Here is a 26,278-nt window from a genome sequence, read left to right on the forward strand (position 1 = left end):
CTCTATAATTGAGTTGACCTGACTGTGATTATCATGAATAATTCTGTACTATCTGCAAACTTGATTAACTGCATTGAATCAAGAATCCCTATAAAATTTGAAAATCATAATTGGAAACTTAATATCAGCCTGTGCTGAATCTTCAATGGATGATTGCCAGAACAAATTCTCATATGGTGGAAGGGCACTTGGGATTGTTGTTAACTCTGCTCCCCCTCGAAGCGACCCAACTACTGCCATACCTCCCATGTACTTGGTTACTAAGGAACACTTGATTGCTCACACAATCAAAAACAAAGTCAAAATGACCATCGCACAAATCATTACCCTTTGCATTATATTCTTCCCCAGTGAACCCATTCATCCAGTCATCCAATCCCAGGTCGAACAAGAAGTTGGTTGTTTCATCTTCTCGATTGCCTTCTGAATGTGTGTAACCAAATTAGTTATTGTTTTCCCAAGTGTCTGGTGTGTATGTGCAGCACTAACTAAAGCACATGGTCCATCTCTAGCTGCCAAGATGAAGTCTAAGCCAGCTGATTCTGTAACACTCATCAATTTTGTTTGTAAGAGCCTTGCCAATGGATTTTACCTGCTCTGGTGTCAAGTGTAACTCCCAGTTGTTCTAACAGATCTATCTTCAGAATACTTTTATCTTCTGTGGAGCATAGCCAACTTTGGACCCATTCCTCCCTACCTCCTATCTCCAATGTATTTGCTTCTGCTGCCGTACTAATTATTTCCCACCAGATGGTGATACAATCTATACAATTTCCCCTTTGGTCAATTTCTTCACTGTCCGATTGGAATTAACTGTTTAGCTCCAATTACGAATATCGACCCAATTTCAACCATCTTTTAAAGATTTTTCCTGGAATTTCCCTAATTTAGAATTCCCAGCCCCTGCCGAAAATAACTACCAGTTGAATACTGACAAAGGTTAACTCCTATGCTAAATAAGAACATAAGAAATAGGAGCAGGAGTAGGCCATCTAGCCCTTCGAGCCTGCCCCGCCATTCAATAAGATCACGGCTGATCTGAAGTGAATCAGTTCCACTTTCCTGCTTTCTCCCCATAACCCTTAATTCCCCTGTCTATCAGAAACCTATCTACCCATGACTTAAATATATATATAAATATATTATATTAAATATAATAAAAGGGCTGTATGGACAAGTTGGGCTGAAGGGCCTGCTTCCATTTTGTAAACCTCTATGACTCTAAGATTTCCCAGTGATACTTCCATCCCCTTAAAAAATAAAACTTAAAACTCTACCACGGATGCCTAGACTGAAATTCTCCCACACCTCTGGTTTCCTAGTCTTAAGTTCAAAGCGTGTAGCTCCTAATATGCTCAGCTGAGTTGGACAATCATAGGATTCTGTCCCTGGTTTTCCAGATTAGCATATCAATACTCTCAATTTTTATTTCTCTCTACCTGCGACTGCTAAGCAGGTGGTTCTCCTAACAGCCAAACATGGAAATGACATTTCCTGCACAACCCCTTTCGCTGTTCAGATTGGTCAACTTATGGACCCAGCAACTAGATGCTTACTCCTTCCTATCTGTGGGTGGTGACTGACCCAAACAAGGTGAGGCATCCAACTGTCACCTGTCACCCCATCCTGTGTCATCAAAAAAGCTGTTAGTAGGTTTTCCAACAAGATGTCAATTATACTTAGGAAGCCAGTGTCACAGTATAAAGGTAAAACTTTGTCCAAAACTGGTGATCAATGGTAGAAATTATATCGATGGTTTCAGATACAGAACACCTGGACCACTCGAATAAGTCGATCTTTCTCTACATCCTACCTATAACTGTAACACTACATACTGCACTCTCTCCTTTCCTTCTCTATGAACAGTATGTTTTGTCTGTATAGTGCGCAAGAAACAATACTTTTCACTACATACATGTGACAATAATAAATCAAGTGCTAATTTTAATCAGCAAAAAACAGGACGGTTATACATTTTCTTAATCTGATTCTCCACCTTACATTAAATGAAATTATATTTAACCTAATGTCCAGACATCAATGTGAATCTTTGTCAGCTACTTCAGCCAATCGCTTACTACTTTCCAGCATAATGCTTTCTCATTTGTCTATTACAAACTGGACATTATTCCCATCTTGGCTAAAGCTGCTCCCTTGTTGCCTGGATACTGTAGAAGCTGCTGTAAATGTCAAAGTGGAGGTTCCTACTGGCTCAGTGCTAAGCCAAATAAACATGTGTTCCTGCATACAGGGTCATGCCTAATCTATGGGTTGTGAATCAACTATTCATAAAGTTTCAAAATATGTTCCCTCATAATGATCTCCCAGATATGAGTTTGATAATTAATGTGCCTTTGGCTCTAAACTATTCAACTTTCCCATCATGCCTTTCAGTACCTTGCATTGACTAAAAGTATAATCACAGTAAAATACTTTGAGATACATTTAAGATATCAACTTATATGTCCTTACATGTCTTAAAATCATAGTTGCTTGTTTTAATTCTCTAACTGCAGTCACATGTGGGTAAGTTATCAATCCCCTACTTGCTGTTAGCTCTGTCAGTGTCTACTCTGTCTAAAATAATCACCTTCACCGTCTTATTCCCCCCTCCCCCGATCGCAGAGTATCCCTCATCCCCTCTCAATCCCCCCACTTCCACAATAGTAGACTGTCCCTCACCGCCTGTCCCCCACATGCCCCTGATTGCAGAGTGTGTCTCATCCCCCCTCATTCCTCCCTCATGTCCCTGATGGCAGTGTGCAACTCTGCCCTCTACCCCTGTTTGAAGAGTCTCCCTGTCAGCACCACATTAGCACAGTCCCTTCCCCCCAAACCCTCACCCCTCCCACCCCCGTTAACACCCCTGCGAAAGTTGCCTTGGCTTTCCCCCCTTCTGTACGATAAATCAAACTGGATCAGCAGTTATCTGGGAAATAGTCAGCAACTATCGTTTGGAGGAAAATTTCCACAAATTTATTTTGAAAAAAGTCTACACAAATTGATTTTTCATAATCAAGTCTCAACCTTCCCAAAACAAACAAATCAAATTGTCGAGAAGAGCAACATTGCCATTCCAGATGCAGGACAGAAATCTAACGTAGGAGTTAAAATTCCTGATTAGTAAGCAAGGAATCAGTTTTTGCAGAGTCGCCACGAGCACTCGCTACATAAAACAGAGGGTATATTCCAGAAAAATCCAACAGCGACCAGATGAGCGAGAGTTATTTATTTATTAGTGTCACAATTTGGCTTCCATTAACACTGCAATGAAGTTACTGTGAAAATCCCCTGGTCGCCACACTCCAGTGCCTGTTCGGGTGCACTGAGGGACAATTTAGCATGGCCAGTGCACCCAACCTGCACGTCTTTTGGACTGTGGGAGAAAACAGGAGCATCCAGAGGAAACCCATGCAGACATGGGGAGAATGTGCAAACTCCGCAGAGTGACCCAAGCCAGGAATCGAACCCAGGTCCCTTGCACTGTGGAGCAGCAGTGCTAACCACTCTGCCACCATGGTGGCAGAATCTCAACACTTCTCCTTTAGGGAAAGTGCACCCAGTCTTCCCCAGGACCTTGAATCCCAAGCCAGGTTTTCCAGGCCCAGAATTCAGCTTCCAGGGCTGGTGCAGATCATCCCTCAGCCCCGCGACCCTGGGGCACAAACCTTCAGGCAATGTCGCCTTCAACCTGCCCAGTTTCTCTCTCATGGAGATTACCAAGTGGCAGGGAGTCAACGAGAAAGAGTTGATGCAGGGTCTCAATGACCACTTTGCCAGCTTCATTGAAAAGGTCCGACAACTGGAGCAGCACAACAAGGAGCTGGAGACCGAGATCACGGAGCTCAGAGAGAGGCAAATCACCCAGTCCAGCCTCGCGAGTATCTACAAACCTGAAATGGCAGAGATACGAAACCTCATTCAGGAAACCGAGAAGCAGAAGATACAGTTTCAGTTGGACCGCGATCACCTGGAGGAAGATCTCCACCGATTGAAGAGAAAATACGAGGAAGAGAGACAGAATCGACACGACACTGAAGCTAATATTCAGGCCTGCAATGGTTTTTACAGAATCCCTACAATCATAGAATCCCGCCACTGCAGAAGGAGGCCATTCAGCCCATCGAGTGTACACTGACTCTGACAGAGTACATGATAATCAACAATGGGCTCATGGCCATTTATAGCTGCAGTCTTTTAATTCCAGATACTTTTGATTGCCTTCAAATTTCACCATCTGCCGTAATGGGATTCGAACCCAGGCTCCCAGAGCATTATCTTGGGTCTCTGGATTATTAGAAGAGTGACAATACCCCATTGCCACTGCTGACCCCATAAAGTGAGTGATGATCTTATCAAACATATCAAATTCTTAAGGTGCTGAATGGGGTAGGTGCTGGGAGGACTTACCCCTGGCTTGGGGCATCAGGCACACAGGGGCCCAGTCTCAGGATGAGGGGCCAGACATTAAGGACTGAGATGAGGAGACATTTATTCAATCAAAGGATTCCAAATTCTTTGGAATTCTCCATCCCAGAGGCTGTGGATGCTCAGGAAATGAGTAGATTCAGGACTGAGATGTGTGGATTTTTGGATACTAAAGGGATTAGTAGAGTGTACAGCAGGATAGAATCAGGGAGTAGTAAAGTGTAGAGCAGAATAGAATTGGGAATTAGCAGAGAGTGCAGCAGGATAGAAATCAGGGATTAGAAGAGAGTGCAGCAGGATAGAAATCAGGGATTTGTGGAGAGAGTGCAGCAGAATAGAATTGAGATAGATCAGTTCTGATTTGTTAGAATGGCAAAGCAGAAACAAAGGGTTAATAGTCTCCTCATTGTGTTCCTGATCTTTACATAAGATTCTTGCACACATTAGCAGATTGCAGCCTACGCGTGGATGATAGTCAGTTACTATCTTTGCTTTTATATGAATTCAAGGTTGAGATTGTTCCAATTCCATCCCATCCACTCCCACCAGCAATGTCAACATATCTTCACCATGATATGAAAACTCTTAAAGATATGAGGGCTGGTTTTGTTTCTGATGGTGTTTCAGACACTGAGGAAGGATCCTCTCAATGAATGAGTGACAAAAGTGTCAGAAAACATGTTAGAGGAATAAGTGTGTCCCCGGTAAATTATTTTGGAAAACCTGCAGAATTTAAAATGCCGAGTGAGAGAGAAAGCACATAGATAGTGTGAACAATGTAAGGATGCTCTGTTATCAGGTGCTGAAGATGTATTGTGAGCACGTTTGCGACGTGTGCTCACGGGAGTTGGGACTACAGCTTGAAGGCCAAGGTGACTCCATCACCGATGGTGAGCATGTTCATGTTGATTCTGCTATCTCTGTAGACCTTCTCATTGAGTCTAACAATACTCAGTGTGTCAGGGTCATTTCCGGGTTGAAGCACTGCCCCGCCCCATAGTACCTGTAGAGAGAGGAAAGGAGAGTAGAAACAACCAGGTTACGGTGCAGCAGAGTCAGAGATTTACAGCATGGAAACAGGCCCTTCGGCCCAACTTGTCCATGTCATTTTTTTTTTAGAAACCCCAAAGCTAAATCACAATTGCCTGCATTTGGCCCATATCCCGCTATATACATATTGTACCCATATAACTGTCTAAATGCTTTTTGAAAGACAAAATTGTAGCCGCCTCTACTACTACCTCTGGCAGCTTGTTCCAGACACTCACCACCGTGTGTGAAAAAATTGCCCCTTTGGACACTTCTGTATCTCTCCCCTCTCACCTTAAACCTATGCCCTCTAGTTTTAGACTCCCCTACCTTTGGGAAAAGATATTGACTATCTAGCTGATCTGTGCCCCTCATTATTTTAGACCTATATAAGATCACCCCTCAGCCTCCTACGCTCCAGAGAAAAAAGTCCCACTCTATCCAGCCTCTCCTTATAACTCAAACCATCAAGTCCTGGTAGCATCTTATTAGACCTTTACTGCACTTTTCTAGTTTAATAATAGGGTGACCAGAACTGTAGACAGTATTCCAAGCGTGGCCTTACCAATGTCTCGTACAACTTCAACAAGTCATCCCAACTCCTGTATTCAATGTTCTGACTAGAGAAACAGTTCAAATCACAATAATCTCCTAACAAGACATTTCAGAACCCCACACGATGACGACCTTCACTTAATAACATGTTTGGGGAGAATGTATCGGTATCTTATTCCCAATCCCTAGAAATTGTTGGCTAACGCAGTCCCTCAGCTAATTAGGGATGTCTCACAAACTCACGTTGTCAATTGCTATTATTCCTCCTCTCCGGATAAGTTGCAGGCATTTCTCATAATATATCCCATAATTCAGCTTGTCAGCATCAATGAAAGCAAAGTCAAAGGATTCCGCTTTGCCAGCTTCTAGAAGCTCGTCTGGAAAAAAAATCAGGAGCAAAAGAACTCAGTTAATGAAAAGGGACAAATCATTTTTAAATCTTAGTTAGCATGTGTGTGCATCAATGTATCAGCAAAGGCATGTTCCTTAAGCCAACTGCCTTATGAAAGACGTGTGATAGTTATTAGCTCAACCCCCCGAAGATTGTGAATGGTCGGAACAGCTGAGGTGGAGACCATAAGGAGTTTGTCGAATGTAGAATAAGCTTGAAGGTGTATGGTGTACTGGCCTTCATTAATCGAGGGATTGAGTTTAGGAGTCGGGAGGTAATGCTGCAACTTTTTAAGACCCTTGTCAGACTCCACTTGGAGTACTGTGCGCAGTTCTGGTCACCTCACTACAGGAAGGATGTGGAAGCTATTGAGAGGGTGCAGAGGAGATTTACAAGGATGTTGCCTGGATTGGGAGGCATGCCTTATGAAGATAGGTTGAGGGAGCTCGGTCTCTTCTCCCTGGAGAGACGAAGGTTGAGAGGTGACCTGATAGAGGTTTATAAAATGTCGACAGGAATAGATAGGGTGGATTCTCAGAGGCTATTTCCCAGGACTGAAATGGTCACTACGAGAAAACACAGGTTTAAGGTGCTGGGAAGCAAGTACAGAGGAGATGTCAGGGGTAAGTTTTTCACTCAGAGGGTGGTGAGTGAGTGGAATCGGCTGCCGTTGGTGGTGGTAGAGGCAAACTCACTGGGGTCTTTTAAAAGACTTCTGGATGAGTATATGGGATTTAATGGGATTGGGAGTTACAGATAGTTCTATGGCCTAGTAGATATGGATATGATCAGTGCAACTTGTGGGCCGAAGGGCCTGTTTGTGCTGTAGTGTTCTATGCTCTATAATCCTGGTGTAAAAGCAATGCCACAGTTAAAGAATTAATCATTATTTGGTTCCCATTTCTTGTGCTTTACAGAACTTACCAAGTGTGTCAGCTGCTGGTTGGATTTGTAGGTCGATTTTGTGCTCCACTCCAGCCTGCAGTTAAATCAGTCCAGAATTCACATTAAAGACACAGAATCCCAACCTGAATTTAATAATGTTTAGTTTGTTCTCGGTGAATGTTTCCGACGGGGCAGGAGAATGAGCCGCCCTTGCAGAATGTGCTGAGGTTCCCCCAGTGGGACCTGGGTAAACCAATCCCAGTTTGAGAGCGAAGGGTCTGGGCTTGAATTCATCACAGGCCCCACAGCAGCAAGGCTCATTCGTCACACTGACAGAACGGGGGCCGTCAAAACGGCCAAGCACCAGCTCACAGCTGGCCACATCACCAACCATCCACCGGAACCAACTAACCTTCTCAAATCCCCCTCACTCCAGAGAGGGATGGGAAACGAGAAGGAGGTTGTTAGACACCAAGTACATTGGGACCTTGACACCTTTATTCACGCGGGGACAGTGAGCAGGATTACTTTAGCTGCTCTAGGCAATTGTGGCCAGATCTTCAAATAAATAGTCGTAAGAAACTATCAACATCAGTCACAACATACAGCTCAGCAATCTATCCAATGAGAGGAGAGTAGATCTCACCCATGGTTAGAATTCTCCAGTCCCGCTGCAGTGAACGGACTTATGGCTGAGCGCCAAATTCTCCTTTCCCGCTGGCAGTGGGGTGTGAACGGCCAGAGAATTCCAGCTTTACATATAAACCACCATTTTAATGGTGTTTCCAAGGCCAACCCCACCCTTTGGTTCTACAATCTTCACCTGCCACTAGAACGGTTTCCTGGAAATTTGTGCAGGTAACATTTAAAGAAAAATGCAATGAAGAAATTCCTTCCATTTCACCAACCCCCCCTCCTCCCCTCCCACCCACCAAAATCCTTCCACCCACCTTACTGTTGCTAGGAGATGTCTACCAGAAACCTGGGCCCACACAAGGGGCAGTTGGAGCCTGTGCAGCATTTACTCTGACTCAGATAATCCTCCAGTGACCTGGCACTGCACACAATTTAACAGGCATTTATTGGGAGGCAATAGTATTATTGCTAGGCCATTAATCCAGAAACTGTTGGGGACCCAGGTTCGAATCCCACCACGGCAGATAGTGGGAATTTGAATTCAATAAAAAATATCTGGAATTAAGAATCTACTGATGATTGTGAAACCACTGTCAATTGTCAGAAAAAACACATCTGGTTCACTAATGTCCTTTCAGGAAGGAAATCTGCCGTCCTTACCCGGTCTGGCCTACATGTGGCTCCAGAGCCACAGCAAGCTTTCAACAAAGCCCGGTACGCAGGTGGGGTTTGGCACAGGAAAGAACTAATTTGTGATCGGTGAAGATGTGGACACAGATCTGATTGTTTTAAAAAGATTTGTTAACATTGGGAGGTGGGGCAAATCAAATTTGTTTTGTCAAGAATGTCATTGATTGCTTGATTTAGAAAGATGTGGAGATGCCAGTGTTGGACTGGTTTGGGCACAGAAGTCTCGCAACACCAGGTTAAAGTCCAACAGGTTTATTTGGTATCACAAACTTTGAGTGCTGCCCACTCACCTGATGAAGGAGCAGTGCTCCGAAAGCTCATGATTCCAAATAAACCTGTTGGACTCTATCCTGGTGTTGAGACTTCTAGCTGGATTTGGAAAGTTGCTGATTGTTACTGAATGTAGTGGATAGTCACAGCTGGTGGGATTTGTTACTGCTGTCAAAACGTGACCAGAGTTTTCAGAGCAGCTTGTTTGATGCTGATTTCTCTGAAGCTTCTTTTGTGAAATGGAAGCCCCGAAAGAAATGAGCTATTTTTCCAGCTTTCGTAGCTACAGGTCACCGACCAGGCAACGGAAAGCCTGAAGGAAGAACAGCACGACTGTAATATTAACCCATAACCGCCAGGGTAGAGCTAGCCCAAGAGGCGCTGGGGAATCCCTCTGGGAAGTTCCCAGATAAGGATCTGCATGGCAATTATCCAGAAGCGTGAACTGTCCCTGGATAATTGGACTGGGCATCATCTGGAAAAATGATTTACATTCCTGTCTTCAGATGGCTCTGCCAGTTTTACAGTAATAGTTACTCTAAAAATAGTTCGCAGAAATAAAAGCATTCTAACTTCAGCATATCTATTTTAAAGACTGAGACCCACATGGGACACCCCCCCCCACCAACTCCCAGGGGTCTCCCACACACTCCCAACACCCCCTCACCAACAACTAAGCACCCTCAACCCATGTTATTCCCCACTACGGACACCCAACACACACACAGGAGTCCCCCTGTCTTTGTCCTGACACCCACCCTCGTGAACCCATCCTCTCCCTTAACCAGCCCCCAATTCCTAAATCAATCACCCTTCCGAATCCAACACACACTCTCCAACTCTGATGCCCGACATGCACCCTGCACCCCCCCACCCCCAGGGATTCAGGTGCTTGAATCATCACCCGAATGTCCAAGCAACTGTCCGACCTCCTCCCCCACTTCAGATCCACTTGATGTCCTACTGCCCTCCCACATCGGGTCCCCCCCAAAGCCTGTACTCCTCCTGGTGCCTGAACCATCCCCACAAAGCCTCAATCACCCCCAAAGCCTGAACCCCACCCCACAGTACAACTTCCTCCTGCTGCCTCAACCTCCACTTTAACTCCAATCCCCTCCCCAGATCTCTCAGCATTCACTTCCTGCTTCCCGCTTCCCATTCAACCTGAACATTTACCTTTTCCCTGGCTTACTGTTCTCACGCAGCGCAGGGGAGCGGTGTGCGCTGGCATGGGGGAGGTGCATGTTAACACAGCGTGGGGAGCTGTAAGCTCTACTCACTGCCTCCTCACTTGTTTGTGTGTTTTGGGAGGTTCTGGGTTTATAAGTAGGCGTCTGGGAGAAAACATCAAAGAAAACAAAACTAAACTCACGCCAGGCAGTGAATCGAAGGGTGAATAGGTTGCCCCTTTATATCTCTCCAAATGCAGTGAATAGTTTCATTTTTGGGGCAAATTAGTTTAGATTTTTGTTCACTTAAAAACTGCCAACCTGCCATTCATTAACAATACAACTAACCAAAGAAATGTCACTGATTTTACAGGAATCATTTCTCACCTCCTTCCAAAATGGCATTCCAATCTTGGCAAAGTCCAAACTGATATCACAGGCTACAACTTTTCCATCGTCTGGGATCGCAAGAGCCATGTTCAAGGTGTTGTATCCAGTGTAGACACCTGCAGAATCAAAACCAACCAAATATTAACGATTAAACAAACGAGAAGGGAAATATTTAATCTAAGGACAGTTCATGTAGATTTTGGACAAATCTGACCTGCCTGCTTTGCAAAGAAACCCAAAAGCCAAATATATATTGTCCCATAGCTCAGAACAACATCGACGGCCGAAGGGCCTGTACTGTGCTGTACTATTCTATATTCAGCTAGTCTCAAACCCTTTAGAACATTGTCCAGCTCTTGCTGCAGTTGGACGCAGACTGCTTTAGCGTCTGAGGTGTTGCAAATTGCCGGCATGTTGACAGTGGTTAGCACTGCTGCCTCACAGAGCCAGGGACCCGGGTTCGATTCCCGGCTTGGGTCATTGTCTGTGTGGAGTTTGCACATTCTCCCCGTGTCTGCATGGGTTTCCTCCCACAGTCTGAAAGGCATGCTGGTTAGGTGCAGATTAAGGGGAGTGAAGTTGGTTTCTAAGACATTGGAAATCACGTGTGAAGCAGTGAAAGCATGTTCCCAAAAGAGATGCTTTGAGCATTCTCCCTCAGTGTACCCAAACAGGAGTGTGGCGACTGGGGGATTTTCACATTAACACTGCAATGAAGTTACTGTAAGCTTACTCGTGATGCTAATGAATAAACTTACAAAACTTAAAACTTAAAAACAGTGCTGAAATCAATCAGCAAACATCCCCACTTCTGGCCTTATGATGGAAAGGAGGAGACTGATGAAGCAACTGAAGATGATTGGGCCTAGGTCACTACCCTGGAGCTGAGATAACTCTCCACAACTGTCTTCCTTATTGCTCAGTGTGGCTCCAACCAGCAGACAGAGCTTTCCTCCTGATTGCTATTGACTCCAGTTTTGCTGGGGTTCCTTGATGCCACACTCGGTCAAGTGTTCCCTTGATATCAAGGGCAGTCACACCTCACCTCCGGAGTTCAGCTCCTTTGACCATGTTTGAACCAAGGCTATAATGAGGCCAAGACCTGAGTGACCCTGGCAAAACCCAAACTGGGCATCACTGAGCAGGTTGTTGCTTGGTAGCACTGTTAATAACCCCCCTCCATCACTTTACTGATGATCGAGAGTAGACTGATGGGCAGTAATTGTTAGGTTGGATTTGTCCTGTTTCCTGTGTACAGGACAAACCTGGGCAATTTCCCGCATTGCCAGGTAACTGCCAGTGTTGTAATTGTACTGGGACAGCTTGTCTTAGGGGTGTGACACGTTCTGGAGCATCAGTCTTCAATACAATTGCTGGAATATTGTCACAGTCCATAGCCTTGGCAATATCCAGTACTTCCAGCCATTTCTTGATATCACAGAGTGAATCACCTTGGTGGGAGATTGATATCTGCAATGCTGTCCCCAGCATCACAAACGGATCATCCATCTGGGCGTTTCTGGTTGAAGATCTTGTCTTTTGCACTGATTTGAATGTGGCTTTGAGGAGAGCAAGAAATTAAGCTCTGTGAGCCACAGGAGAATAAAAGATACGCATGCAATGGGGTGATGAGACAGGAACACCTTTCACAACTTTCCAAGCATTTTACAGCCAATGAAGTACTTTTAAAGCCGAGTTACTGTTATAGTGTAGGAAAGGCGACAGTTAATCTGTGCACAAAAAGCTCCCACAAACAGCAACATGACATCCATCACTTTAAGGGATAAATCCAGACCCGGAAACCAAGGATAATTCCCTTCTCTTCAACAAAGTAATGATCTTTTATGTCCACCTCGCAGAACAGGTATGGTAATGGTTTAACATCTCATGTGAAAAACAGCATCTCCAGCAGCACGGCGTCCCCTCACCACCACACCAGAGCATCGGCCTGTAGTGTTTTCTGCAAATCTCTGGAGTAGCTCTTGAATCGACAACCTTCAGACCCAAAGACAAGAATGTGACCAACCGAACCACAATTAATATCAACGTCAATAAATCCTTAATTAGTTTTTTTTATAAAGTGAATTAAATGCTGCCCAGTTACTTTATTCATCTCATTTGGTGAAATTGAAACTAAACCAGTTCATAAATGTAAATAATAGTTAACAAACCAATTAGAACATATACTGCTTGACCGAATGTTACATCAGCAATGCTAACAAGATGACATTGTTCTGGGTGAATGAACCTTTGCCGAGAGCCTGACTACATGAATGAATCAATGAGCTTATTAAAGTCCAATTGGCATTGCTGAATGTAGTCACCTGGATTGAGCTGAATCGAGTTTTGTGTCATTGCCAGTTGCTTAGTCAAACATACAGTTTGGGCTCTGAAAGCTGCACAAGGTGCTGGGAGGTATCATTGTGTTTGGTTCAATGATCGAGTCTCTTGTACTACATACGATGGGATTTGTGTCGCATGTTTCTATCTGTCCACAGGTTTCTACCTGACCTCAAAACAGTTTTGTTTTCTCTAACTGCCCCCCTGATTAATACATCCACGGGAAAAGATACTCTGAGCCCCGTGTTAAACCAGTCTTTGATCCTCCTTGAGCTTGTGGTACAAATAACCTCGACTGGCTCCGTTCCCCAGGAGGTGGGAATGATATTCCTCACTTTCACATCACTCCATAGCCTAAGCCTACCCCACCAGTGGAGATTTCCTCATCTTTATGAGTCTATCCAAACCTCCCTGTCTCCACCATCCTGTACACTCCCAGCCTCTCTGACTGGGATCTTTGCTGTGGCTCAGAGCCAGAACTCTTGCCACAGGAGTCAGAATGTTGTGAGTTCAAACCCTTCCTACACAATCCCCAGGCTGACACTCCAGTGAAGTACTGAGCGTGTGTTACACTGTAATATAGTCTCTCCATGCAAAACTGTAACCCAAGGCCCCATCAGATCAGCTACACAGTTTCCACAATAGTTTGAAAAGCAGCATGGTTCTCCCTGACTTCTGGGCAATATTAATCCTTCAACCATCATCACTGCATCAGTTTATCCATGCATTAGCTCCTTCCTGTTTGTGGGATTGTTGTGTGCAAATTGCCAACCAATTTTTCTAAATGACAGCAGTAATGACCAAAAGTAATTAGCAATGAAGCACTTTGGGATATTCCTGAGGACGTGAAAGGCACTATATAAATACACTACTCTCTTTCTCCCCATCTCTGTCCTACCCTTTTAAACAATTTGCACATCCATCTTTGATCCAGCTTTCAGTCTGCTCTCCAAATCCTCCCAGTAAATCTTCAGCATTCTCCCCCCTCTCTTACATGAGCCACTGGGAGGTTCCAACTCTTCAAAGCACTTAATCTGAACATTAGCTACCCTGAGTATAGGAACCATCTCAATATAGTCAGTGACATTTCTTTATTAAAAACACACCAACACTCTGAGAGATGGTTCTGAATCTAATTATCACAGAAACCAGTTTAGAATGATCCTTGCAAACACTAGTCTGGTTCAAATACAAAGAGCAATTTTTCACTGAACACATTTGTTAAACACATTCCCAGATCTCAGTAAATCTCCTGCTGCTTGAATAAAAGCTGTATTTCTGTTGGTTATTGGAAAGGCCAAGGTGTGACTCACCTGCACTAACCCCCTTGTACTGATTGTTCTGTATGGTTCATCCAGCAGTAAGGATACTCCAATAACAAGTGATAAAAGAACTTCACAAAGTCAATCAAAGAAAGGGTTTACTAAAGAAACCTCAATCCATCACCACCTGGGCCATAAATGATTTTACACAACCACCACCTGCTCTCTAGTTATACCAGGTCAGCTGACCACCACATCACTTTGCCATTGGTTGCATTGTCTACCGGGTCAGCTGATCCTCACAACATGTTACCATTGGTTACATTGTAGCATGTAAAGAACCATAGAATCTCCACAGCACAGGAAGAGGCCATTTGGCCCATTGAGTTTACACTGACCACAATCCTTCCCAGGTCCTATCCCCTTAACTGCACACATTTACCCTACTAATCCCCAAACACCAGCGTCAATTTAGCATGGCCTATCAACCTAATCCACACATTGTTGGACTGTGGGAGGAAACCGAAGCACCGGAGGAAACCCACGTGGACATAGGGAGAATGTGCAAACCCCACACAGACAGTGACGCGAGCCGGGAATCGAACTCGGGTCCCTGGCACTGTGAGACAGCAGTGCTAACCACTGTGCCACCGTGCTGCCCAAAACAGACGCTGCCACCACACTGTCATGTAACTTGGTCGGGAGTGGCTCTTTAACCATGTTTGTGGATTGGTTCTGCTGGAGGGTTACTCACCAATCTCAATCACGTTCTTTGCCTTGATAAGCTTTGCCAAGTTGGCCATCAGCTGAGCCTGTTCACAAGCTACTAACATCCTGCACATCGGGTCCTGGAGGGTGCGCTGAAATGGAATTTGAAAAAGAATCAAAGTGGGAGAGGGGTTTCCGAACATTTCCTCATTCTTGGCTGATGTAATGCTGCTACACCATACTCCTGTTGTTCATGGGCTGCCACCATCTGTAAAACTCCTTAAAATTTGATAATTTCCCATCATTTCCCCACGGTGGATTGGCCGTGCTAAATTATCCCTTAGTGTCAAAGACATGTAGGTTAGGGGGATCAGCAGGGTAAATATGTGGGGTTGTGGGGAGTCAGTGCAGGCTCGATGGGCTGAATGTCCTCCTTCTACACTGGAGGGATTCCATGATTCTATGAAATGGTATTGAGGCAGCTAGAGTGGAACCTGCTGTGTGGAGATAAGTTGAATTCTAAAGCTCTTACTGTAACTTCCAAGCTGAAATGTTTTGTAATAAACTCCTACAAATTGTGCAGATAGAGTTTATTCCTTTGGTAGAGAAAATGATTCACACTCACTGGTACTGAGGGCACAATCTTATCAAAAAATTCTAAAGGGTGTGATCTTACATCCAGCTTCCATTACTTAGTACTCTGTCAGAGAGTCGGTTCAGGCTTGATGGGCTGAATGGCCTCCTTCTGCACTGTACGATTCTGTTCTACCATTCTGTGATTTTTTTACATACAGCTGTGATTACTTAATGGGGGCTAACCTTTATATTCTGTGCATTGTACTAAATCCCACAAATAATCACTCACCATCCTCAATTTCCTCAGGACCGGGTGTTCTCGGAGAGAATTCTTCAAGACGTAATCCATTAAAGGATCTCCTTTCGCACCTCCGTGACTCTTAAAGGTTTGGATCAGTGAACGACGACGCAAAAACAACTTTCTCCCTAGCAAACAAAAGTCACATTGCACATTATACGTATTCATCCTCAGAAATCTAAAAGTTAGAATGTCGAGTAGCTTGACGCCTTAATATGCACACTAATGCGAACAATATGCGGGTGATAAAAATAAACCCGGGAGTGGACAGAATGAGAGAACATGTTGCCCCGGAAACAGGAAACTCCAACCACTGTTACAGAGCCATTCCCATAAAGAGCGATCTAATCTATAGATTCCCATTAGTTCCACTCTAACCCTGTAATACTTCTGGCCTCAAAAATACATCTCAAATTCCTCACTATCGATCTGCCTGCACCCTGGCTTTCACACGCAGCCTTCCAGGTGAGAAATCAAAACAGAAAATGCTGGAAAATCCCAGCAGGGTCTGGCAGCGTCCGTGGAGCGAGGAACCGAGTTAATGTTTGGGTTGGGGTTCTCTGGCCATTCATGCACTCAGCCCAATCTCTGTTCACTGCTGCGGGATCAGGCATTTAAATCTAAAGGAATAGACTATAAAGATAAGGAAGTATTGTTGTAACTATACAAGGCATTGGTGAGGCTGCACCTGAGTATGGTTTTGGTCCCCTTATTTGAGGAAAGTTATGGTGGCATTGGAGGCAGGTCAGAGGAGGTTCACTACAGCATTCACTGCTCCCAATGTGTCTCCTCTATATTGGAGACATAGATTCCAGAGGTGAGGCGTTTGTCGTTCAGAGAGAGATTGAACAGTTTAAGCCTATACCCTCAGGAATTAAGAAGAATTGAGGGGGAGATCAAATACAACAAGATAAAAAGGTATGGATAAAATAGACATGGAGCGGATGCTTCCTCTAGTTTTGGCATTCTAGGACAAGAGGTCTGAGGATAAGGGATAGCAAATATAAAACAGAGTTGAGGAGAAACTACTTCTCCCAAAGGGTTGTGAATCTGTGGAATTCACTACCCCAAAGTGCGGTGGATGCTGGGACAGTGAGTAAATTTAAGGAGCAGTTAGACAGATTTTTAATGGGTTGAAGGGTTACGTGGAGAAGGCAGGAAAATGGGGATGAGGAACATATCAGCCATGATTGAATGGTGGAGCAGACTCGATGGGCTGAATGGCCTAATTCTGCCCCCATTTCTCGTGAATTTACAAACCAGAGAATCCCGTCGGTGTAAATGGCTGCAAGATTTCACCCTTAGGAGTCCAATATCACTCTTCTACAGAGTTGAAGAGGTGTCATTCTGGGCTTGAAACATTAACTCAGTTTCTCTCTTCACAGACACTGTCAGACCTGCTGGGATTTTCCAGCATTTTCAGTTTTTATATTCAGGTTTCTGGCATCAGCAGTTTTTTTGCTATCTCACTATATATAGCAGCTCTGTCCTTCTGCAGAAATGACATTGTGGATCCTGCTGTCCAAACAGGGGCCTGACCCTCAACAACTGTGGTCCTCACCAGATTTAATTGACTCATGTTCTGAAGTGAATGTAAACTCTGGTTCAGAAATGATTGTGAACCGTATCCAGATGAGTGACCTGACCACTTAAAACTGGAACCCATCCACTAATCTCTATGGAAATAAACTGATAAAGGCAGCACGGTGGCACAGTGGTTAGCACTGCTGCTTCACAGAGATCCGGGTTTGATTCCTGGCTTGGGTCACTGTCTGCGTGGAGTCTGCATGTTCTCCCCATGTCTGTGTGGGTTTTCCTCTGGGTGCTCCGGTTTCCTCCCACAGTCCAAAGATGTGTGAGTTAGGTGGATTAACCATGTGTGAGGGGAGTAGCTACAGTAAATGCATGAGGTTATGGGGATTGGGCCTGGGTGGGATTGTGGACAGTGCAGGGGCGATGGGCTGAAGGGCCTCCTTTTGCACTATGGGATTCTATGATAAAAGCAGAGAAAAATAGAAAGCTGGGAGTAAAACAAGACGAGCTTTCTTTTACGAGAGTGACTTCTCCTGAACATTAACTTTGTGTTCTGGCTCATAACATTCTTTGGAATCTGACTGATCACAAGTTCTGTAAGTAGAAGATGGAAAGACGCCAAGATTCCTCCTCACATCACTACTGCAAAGTTACACAAAGAAAGCCAACTGTGGGAAAGGCTTCTCTCCTTACAAGTAGGCACTCAATAAACCTCCCTCAGAGAATTTTCATGGAGCTCCACTCGCTGAATTGTGGGCAATGATATCATTGTTCTTTCACGGGATGTGGGTGCCACTGGCTGGGCCATGTTTATTACCCACTGTGACAGCACTGGGCCTTTAAGAATTTTTATTTTTTGATCATGTTCTCTGCAGTTTGTAAGCAGCTTTTTTTTTCATTGTTGCCAACCTGTCCACTTAGAGTGTAGACCCTCCCCTCGACCACCACCCCTTACTGGCATGAATCACATCCTGGCTTTTGTTCGCACTAAATGCCATAAGACTGTGAGTCACATCTAGCCAAAAGGTTGGTGCAATTCTAATTGTATCATCTGCCATGGTAGGATTTGAACTCGGGTCCCCAGAGCATTACTCTGGATCTCTACGTTACTAGTCCAGTGAAAATACTATCAAACTATTGTCTGCCCACATCCCCGCTTCCCCCCACCCCCCCCACCCCCCCACCTCAGCCGAGTGAATGATTATCATTTAACAATGAGTGTGCAGCAGAAGGCAGCAGGGTTCCACTGAAGGTCCTAAATGTTCTGGCACTCTGACAGTCACAGACCTCTCCTGCATAAACCACCAGGAAACCCAGCAGCGACCCGGGGCAGTCATCCTGATCCAAACTCAACAACACTGAAGTCAATTTTATCTGAGATTAACCAGTGGTCAAATCCAGAGGCTAGGGGAGACAGCGACAGAGAGGGGGAAAGCAGTGTCTATAGCAAGAAGATTTGATACAAGATGTATCCAGCCTGAAAGAGTTATACGGTGACAGAGGTGATTTGTTGTAAGATGGATACACACTGCGAGTGTTATACAGTGACAGAGGGGATTTGTTACAAGATCTATACACACTGCGAGTGTTATACAGTGACAGAGGGGATTTGTTGTAAGATGCATACACACTGCCAGTGTTATACATTCACCTGACGAAGAGGGAAACCTCGAAAGCTTGTGAGTCTATTATCAAATAAATCGGTTGGACTAAAACCTGGTGTTGTCAGGCTTTTTACAGTGTTATACAGTGACAGAGGGGATTTGTTGCAAGATGTATGATTTTCAGAGTGTTATACAGTGACAGAAAGGGTTTGTTACAGGGTATATGAAGTTTCAGAGTGTTACACAGTGACAGAGGGGATTTGTTACAAGATATATACACATTGCGAGTGTTATACAGTGACAAAGGGGATTTGTTGCAAGATATATGATTTTCAGAGTGTTATACAGTGACAGAAAGGGTTTGTTACAGGGTATATGAAGTTTCAGAGTGTTACACAGTGACAGAGGGGATTTGCTGCAAGATCTATTCAGGCTGAGAGTGTTACACAGCGACAGAGAGGAATTGTTACAAGAAGTATGCAGACTGTCAGTGTTACACAATGATAGAGGGGATTTGTTACAGGATGCACGCGGTCTCAGAGAGTTTCTCTCACTTACCCAGCCACATCCCGGCGGTGAAACTCACGCCAATTGCAGCAGCGTACAGTAACCCTTCCTTATTGAAGTGGTACATCTCAGAGCCACAGGTTTATCGCGATGCAGAGTGTCAGGGCCGCTTTCCACGGAGGGCTGCCTCTTCCTTAGCCACAGAAGCGAATGACGCAAAGGGAAGTTGGAACTTTGAAATTGCCGGAAGGAAGAATTCCTTCTGCGAAAAGCCGCCTGGTAATGCAGCAAGCTGGAGGGTGGAGAGACTGAGAAAGGCACAGCAGAAAGCGCTCTGTCTCCATGTGTTTGTGTGGGAAGCTTTTCCAGCATTAACTGGTTCAGAGCTTCTCTGTCTCAGTGGGAAAGGGATGCCATTCTCCCAGGGCCCTCAATCTCTATTTAAGAGATAGAGACATCTCTCCAGGTTCTGTTGTACCTGAATCATTGAATCCTGCTGCGCAGAAGGAGGCTATTCGGCCCATCAAGTCTGTACTGACTGCAATCCTACCCAGGTCCTAGCCCTGTAACTCCACACACTCCCCCTGCTAATCCCCCCTGACACTAAGGGGCAATTTAGCATGGCCAATCCCCCTAACCAGCACATCTTTGGAGTGTGGGAGGAAACCAGAGGAAAACCACACACATTAAATGGATACAAAATTGTCTTGATGACATTGTAAGAAGTCTCACAACACCAGGTTAAAGTCTAACAGGTTTATTTGGTAGCAGAAGCCACGAGCTTTCGGCACACTGCTCCTTTGTCAGGTAAGTGGGATTTCAGTTCACAAACAGGGCATATTGAAGACACAAACTCAATTTACAAGATAATAGTTGGAATGCAATTTTTTTTTAACAAGTGATCAAGTCTTAAAGGTGCAGACAGTGTGAGTGGAGAGAGGGTTAAGCACAGGTTAGAGCGATGTGTATTGTCTCAAGACGGGACAGTTAGTGAGATTTTGCAAGCCCTGGCAAGTCATGGGGGTTACAGATAGTGTGACATGAACTCAAGATTCCGGTTAAGGCTGTCCTCGTGTGCGGAACTCTACTCAGTGATTCTGTGTGGTTGTGCATCATAAAGGCCGCCTTGGAGAACGCTTACCTGAAGGTCAGAGGCCGAATGCCCATGACCTCTGAAATATTCCCCAACAGGAAGAGAACACTCTTGCCTGGTGATTGTCGAGCGGTGTTCATTCATCCATTGTTGTAGCATCTGCATGGTCTCCCCAGTGTACCATGTCTCGGGACATCCTTTCCTACAGCGTATCAGGTAGACAACGTTGGCCGGGTTGCAAGAGTATGTACCGTGTACCTGGTGGATGGTGTTCTCACGTGAGATGATGGCATCTGTATCGATGATCCAGCACGTCTTGCAGAGGTTACTGTGGCAAGGTTGTGTGGTTGTTTTTCAAACTGGAGGCCTGTGACCAGCGGTGTCCCTCAGGGATCAGTGCTGGGCCCACTGTTATTTGTCATTTATATTAATGATTTGGATGAGAATATAGACGGCATGGTTAGTAAGATGGGTATAGAGGGATAGGGGCCAAATGCAGGCAATTGGGACTAGCTTAGGGTTTTAAATAAAAAAGGGTGGCACTGAGAGAACATGCAAATTCCACACAAACAGTGACCCAAGGCTGGGATTGAACCCAGATCCCTGGCACTGTGAGGCGGCAGTGCTAACCACTGTGCTGCTGTGCCACCCATATAATTCAAGTCAACAATTCACTGCCATATTGTTTAATACCCACTGCATGGTACTGAGGTCTACTCTAAATATTATCGTGCAGCGTTATCCCCATCCGGTCAATGCAGTTGGGTCACCACTTGTATCCCTGTTTGGACCAAAGTTATCATGAAAACTGAGTGATTCTGGCAAAAGCCAAACATGTGTCTCAGTGTGCAGGTAAAATAAATTCCAAACACTGTGAATGCAGCAGAGATCAAATCAGGAATAGTTGGAAATACTCAGCAGCGCTGTCAGTGGCTGTGGAGAGAGAAACAGAGTTAACATTCCCAGTCTGTTTTGATTCTTCTTTGGAGCTAATGCAGATGTTTTTTCAGAATGGAGACCTGTAGCTAGTGGTGTTCCACAGGGATCAGTGCTGGGACGTCTGTTCTTTGTAGTATATGTAAAAAATCTGGAGGAAAATAAGGGGGGGAGGGTCTGATTAGTAACTTTGTGGATGATATGAGGATTGGTGGAGTTGCTGATAGTGCCGGAGATTGTCAGAGGATACAACAGGATATAGATAGATTGGAGACTTGGGCGCAGAAATGACAAGTGGAGTTTAATCCGGACAAATGAGAGGTGATACATTTTGGAGGATTGAATTTAGGTGTGAGTTATACTATAAATGGCAGAACCCTTAGGAATATTAACATGCAGAGGGATCTGGGCATGCAGGTCCACAGTTCCCTAAAAGTGGCAACACAAGTGGCCAAGGTGATTAAGAAAGCATATGGCATGCTTACCTTCATCAGCCGGGGCACTGAGTACAGGAGTTGGGAAATCATGTTACAGCTATATACAACCTTGTAAGGCCGCATTTGGAGTATTGTGTGCAGTTCCGGTCACCACACTATCAGAAAGACAAGGAAACATTTGGAGAGAGTGCTAAGAAGGTTCACCAGGATGTTGCCTGGTCTCGAGGGTGTTGGCTGTGAGGAGAGGTTGAATAAACTAGGATTGTTTTCACTGGAAAGACAGAGGCTGAGGGGAGACCTGGTCTACAAAATGATGAGAGGCATAGACTGGGTGGATAATCAGAGGCTTTTTCCCGGGGTGGAAGTGTCAATTACAAGGGGGCAGAGGTACAAGGCGAGAGGGGGAAAGTTTAAAGAAGATGTGCGGGGGAGGTTTCTCACACAGAGAACGATGGGTGCCTGGAGCATCCGGCCAGAGGAAGTGGTGGACACAGGCACATTAGCAAGATTTGATTTATTATTGTCAGATGTATTGGGATACAGTAAAAAGTATTGTTTCTTGTGCACTTACCGACAAAGCATACTGTCCATAGAGAAGGAAACGAGAGAATGCAGAATGTAGTGTTACAGTCATAGCTAGGGTGTAGAGAAAGATCAACTTAATGCAAGATAGGTCCATACAAAAGTCTGCTGGCAGCAGGGAAGAAGCTGTTCTTGAATCGGTTGGTACGTGACCTCAAATTTTTGTATCTTTTTCCCGACGGAAGAGGTGGAAGAGAGAATGTCCGGGGTGTGTGGGATCCTTGATTATGCCGGCTGCTTTTCCGAGGCAGCGGGAAGTGTAGGCAGAGTCAACGGGTGGGAGGCTGGTTTGAGTGATGGACTGGGCTTTGTTAACAATCCTTTGTAGTTTCTTGTGGTCTTGAGCAGAGCAGGAGCCCATACCAAGCTGTGATACAACCAGAAAGAATGCTTTCTATGGTGCATCTGTAAAAGTTGGTGTGGAAGTTGAAGAGACATCTGGATGAGTACTTGAATAGGGCAGGAATAGAGGGATACGGACCAAATAAGGGCAGAAGGATTTTTTTAACTTTAGTTAGGGCATCATGATCGGCACAGACTTGGAGGGCCGCAGGGCCTGTTCCTGTGCTGTATTTTTCTTTGTTTTTTGCTCTTTGGAACAGTTCTGGTGAAGAATTTGGACTTGAAACATTTCCTCTGTTTCTCTCTCCAGAGATGATGCCAGAGTTTTCCCAGCACTTCCTGTTTTTCTGTCAGTGAGCAGGTTTCTTTTTTAGTTTATTTATTAGTGTCACAAGTAAGACTTACATTAACACTGCAATGAAGTTACTGTGAAAAATCCCCTTGTTGCCACACTCCGGTGCCCGCTTGGGTACACTGAGGGATAATTTAGCACGGCCAATGCACTCTAACCAGCTCGTCTTTCAGACTGTGGGACGAAACCTCAGGAAACCCACGCAGTCACGGGGAGAACATGCAGACTCCACACAGACAGTGATCCAAGTGCTGTGAATCAATAGTGTTAGCACTGTGCCACCCCTAGGTAAGTGCTGAGTAAGCGCTGCCTGACAGCACTGGAGATGACACTTTACTGATGATTGAGAGTGGGTGACCAGGTAGTAATTAGTTGGATTGGATTTGTCCTGCTTTTTGTGGACAGGATCTATCTGAGCAATTTTCCACATTTCCAGGTAGATGCCAGTGATGTACCTGGGACTGGAACAGCTCAGTAAAGGAGGCAGCTGGACTATTGGAGCACAAGTGTTCAGGATTTTGTCACGGTCCATGGTCTTTGCTGCATCCTGTCTGTTCAGCCAGTTTTTGACATCACTTGGAGAGACTTGAGTTGACTGAAGACTGGCATCTGTGGTGTTGGGGAGCAGAGGGTTAGGTCGAGATGGATCATCCACTTGGCATTCCTTGGTGAAGATTGCAAACACTTGATTCAGTCTTGTCTTTTGCACTCGTGCTGGACTCCCTATCACTGAGGATGGGGAGATTTCTTCCTCTGGTTAGTTTTCTTATAAACTGTCCACCATCATTCACAACTCAATTTCCTCCAGTTTCCTCCCACAGTCCAAAGATGTGTGGGTTAGGCGGATTGGCCATGATAGAGTGCCCCATACTGTCCAAAGATGTGTGCATTAGGTGGATTGGCCATGATCCAGTGCTCCATACTGTCCAAAGATGTGAAGGTGAGATGGATTTGCCATACTACATTGTTCCTTCGTGTCCAAAGATATGCAGGAGACAGGGATTAGCCATGCTAAATTCTTCCTTAGTGTCCACAGATGTGTAGATTAGATGGATTAGCCACACAAATGTGTGGGGTTATTGGGATGGGGTGGAGGGGAGGATCTGGATAAGATGCTCTTTTGGAGAGTTGGTGCAGACTCGTTGGACCAACTGGCACTGTAATGATTCAATGATTTCTTAACTCTATGCTTTGGCAGGACTGCAGAGGTTTGATCTGATCCACTGGCTGTGAGTTTATTTAACATTGTCTGTTGCATGTGTTTCTGCTGTCTGGCATGCAGGTTTATGCTGTAGGTGCACCAGATGGACACCTCATTTTTAGGTATATCTGGTGCTGCTCCTGCTATGCTGTCCAATGCTCCTCATTGAACCAGGGTTAATCCTCTGGCATGGTGGTAATTGTAGAGTGAAGGGAATGCCAGGCCATGAGGTTACAGATTAAGATGGAGTATAATTCTATATCTGTGGCTGGCCCATAGTGCCTCATGGATACATGGTCTTGAGTTGTTAGATCTGTTGAGAATCTATCCATTTTTGTACAACAGAAGTTTCACACAACACAATATAGGTGTCCTCAGTGTAAATATAGGACATCACTTCCACATGAATTGTGCAGTGGCCACTAACCAATATTGTCACGCAGTTGGTAGATTGGTGAGGATGAGGGTCAAGAAGGGTTTTTCACATACATAATAGATATGTCCTTCAGGAGTTGGGCATCTACCTCAGTCATGGCGCTAGTGAGACAGTTTTGGTCATTGATATTGTCACACCTTCCTTCCCCCCCTATACACACACACACACACACACAGAGTACATTCGGTTCTGTGCTCCCATGCCACCCTCAGTGCTTCCTCCGATTGGTGTCTAACACAGAGGAGTACCGATTCCTCAGCCAGGGGAGGGAGGTAGGTGGCAATCAGCTGGAGGTTCCCTTGCCCCATGTCATGAGGTTTCATGGGATTGAGGATCAATGTTGAGGACTCCCACAGACGGAGCCACTCCTGCCTCACGTTGTGTCACCACCTCTGCTGGACCTGTCTTGCCAGTGGGATATAGGGTAGAGAAAAACACCAAAGACAGCTGCAGTCACACTTATCTTTTCCCTCTTTCTTCCTTGAATATTTCCTCCAGTTGTGCCCCATTAACCCTTCTCACTCCCTCCTGAAGTCAGACACATGGCATGGGGAGGGTTAACACCAGAAACTTACATGAGTTTGGGGCGCCCTCTGCTGGCAGCCCATCAAACTGATGCGAGAATCTGATCCCAGATGTAAAGGGTGTGCTCCTGGAAACCAGTATAAATGTCCTATTAAAGGGGTATAATGTACACAGAGCATGGGCCCACACCCCATAGCCTTCACTACGTGAGGCAAATTGGATTTTGATAAGAACAACTTGTATTTTGTATAGCCCCTGCTGTGTGGAGTGCAGGTAGACCTCTAGATTGGACACTTCTATGTCATGGTGCATGTCTGCTCCCTTTCACAGCACATGGGGGCTGGCACTAATGCCCCATCTGTGGAGGTTGGCCAAGCAGGTGTTGTGGCTGGTGCTGAACCTGTTGAGGGTGGTCCAGTCTCTTTTCTTGCAAGGTTGATACCTGACAGCTGTTGGGTTAGGTTTGAGACCAGGTTCTTGTTTGCCATATCCAATGATTCCCATTCATTTGTCCAGGTGGGAAGTGAGATTAGAGACCTTAATTTAATCGTTTAATTTATGTTGAAATCCTGTGTGGGAGGGTTTTTCCAGATCAATCTTAGCATAGAACAGAATCATAGAATCCTACAGTGTAGAAGGAGGCCATTTGGCCCATCGAGTCTGCACCGACCACAATCCCACCCAGGCCCGATCCCCATACATTTACCTTGCTAATCCCCCTGATATTAAGGGGCAATTTACATGGCCGATCCACCCTAACCCACACACCTTTTCATCTCTACCTGACCAATGCTTCTCAAAGCCTTCATCAGGAGCTCACAGTTGAATCTTTATCTGTGGATGCCACAATGCCTCGAGTTTGCTGATTGTAGGAGGGTGGAAGATTGGCTGGGGTCCCTTCTGGGATCCACTGGCGAGGCCACTCAAGCCCGGGTATAAATGGATTTGGTGTGAAAACTGCACTGGACAGACTTTGAGTAACTGGAGAGGCCCCAGTTAACCACAAAACAACTCCACCTCCCCCGAGATCCCTTCCTCAATTTTCAAGCGGGTCCATTTATCAGACGTGGAATGGATCGATTTGTTGGTTCATTGTGGTGGGA

The 26,278-nt window shown here is 45.1% G+C and overlaps 1 protein-coding gene across 1 annotated transcript; it reads right to left on the reverse strand.

Annotated features, from left to right (window-relative positions):
- Nucleotides 1-2,953: 2,953 nt before the first annotated feature.
- LOC145360531 (catechol O-methyltransferase domain-containing protein 1-like) lies at nt 2,954-19,477 on the reverse strand. Its single transcript, XM_080215800.1, has 7 exons — nt 19,323-19,477; nt 15,619-15,755; nt 14,800-14,905; nt 10,441-10,559; nt 7,328-7,382; nt 6,256-6,389; nt 2,954-5,431 (listed from the first exon to the last, which is right to left on the reverse strand). The coding sequence occupies exons 1-7, from the start codon at nt 19,396-19,398 to the stop codon at nt 5,282-5,284; spliced, it is 777 nt and encodes a 258-aa protein (XP_080071926.1). The 5' UTR covers nt 19,399-19,477; the 3' UTR covers nt 2,954-5,281.
- Nucleotides 19,478-26,278: the final 6,801 nt, after the last annotated feature.

This window comes from Carcharhinus amblyrhynchos, chromosome 31, assembly GCF_965287045.1.
Source record: "Carcharhinus amblyrhynchos chromosome 31, sCarAmb.v2.hapA, whole genome shotgun sequence".
Lineage (NCBI taxonomy): Eukaryota > Metazoa > Chordata > Chondrichthyes > Carcharhiniformes > Carcharhinidae > Carcharhinus > Carcharhinus amblyrhynchos.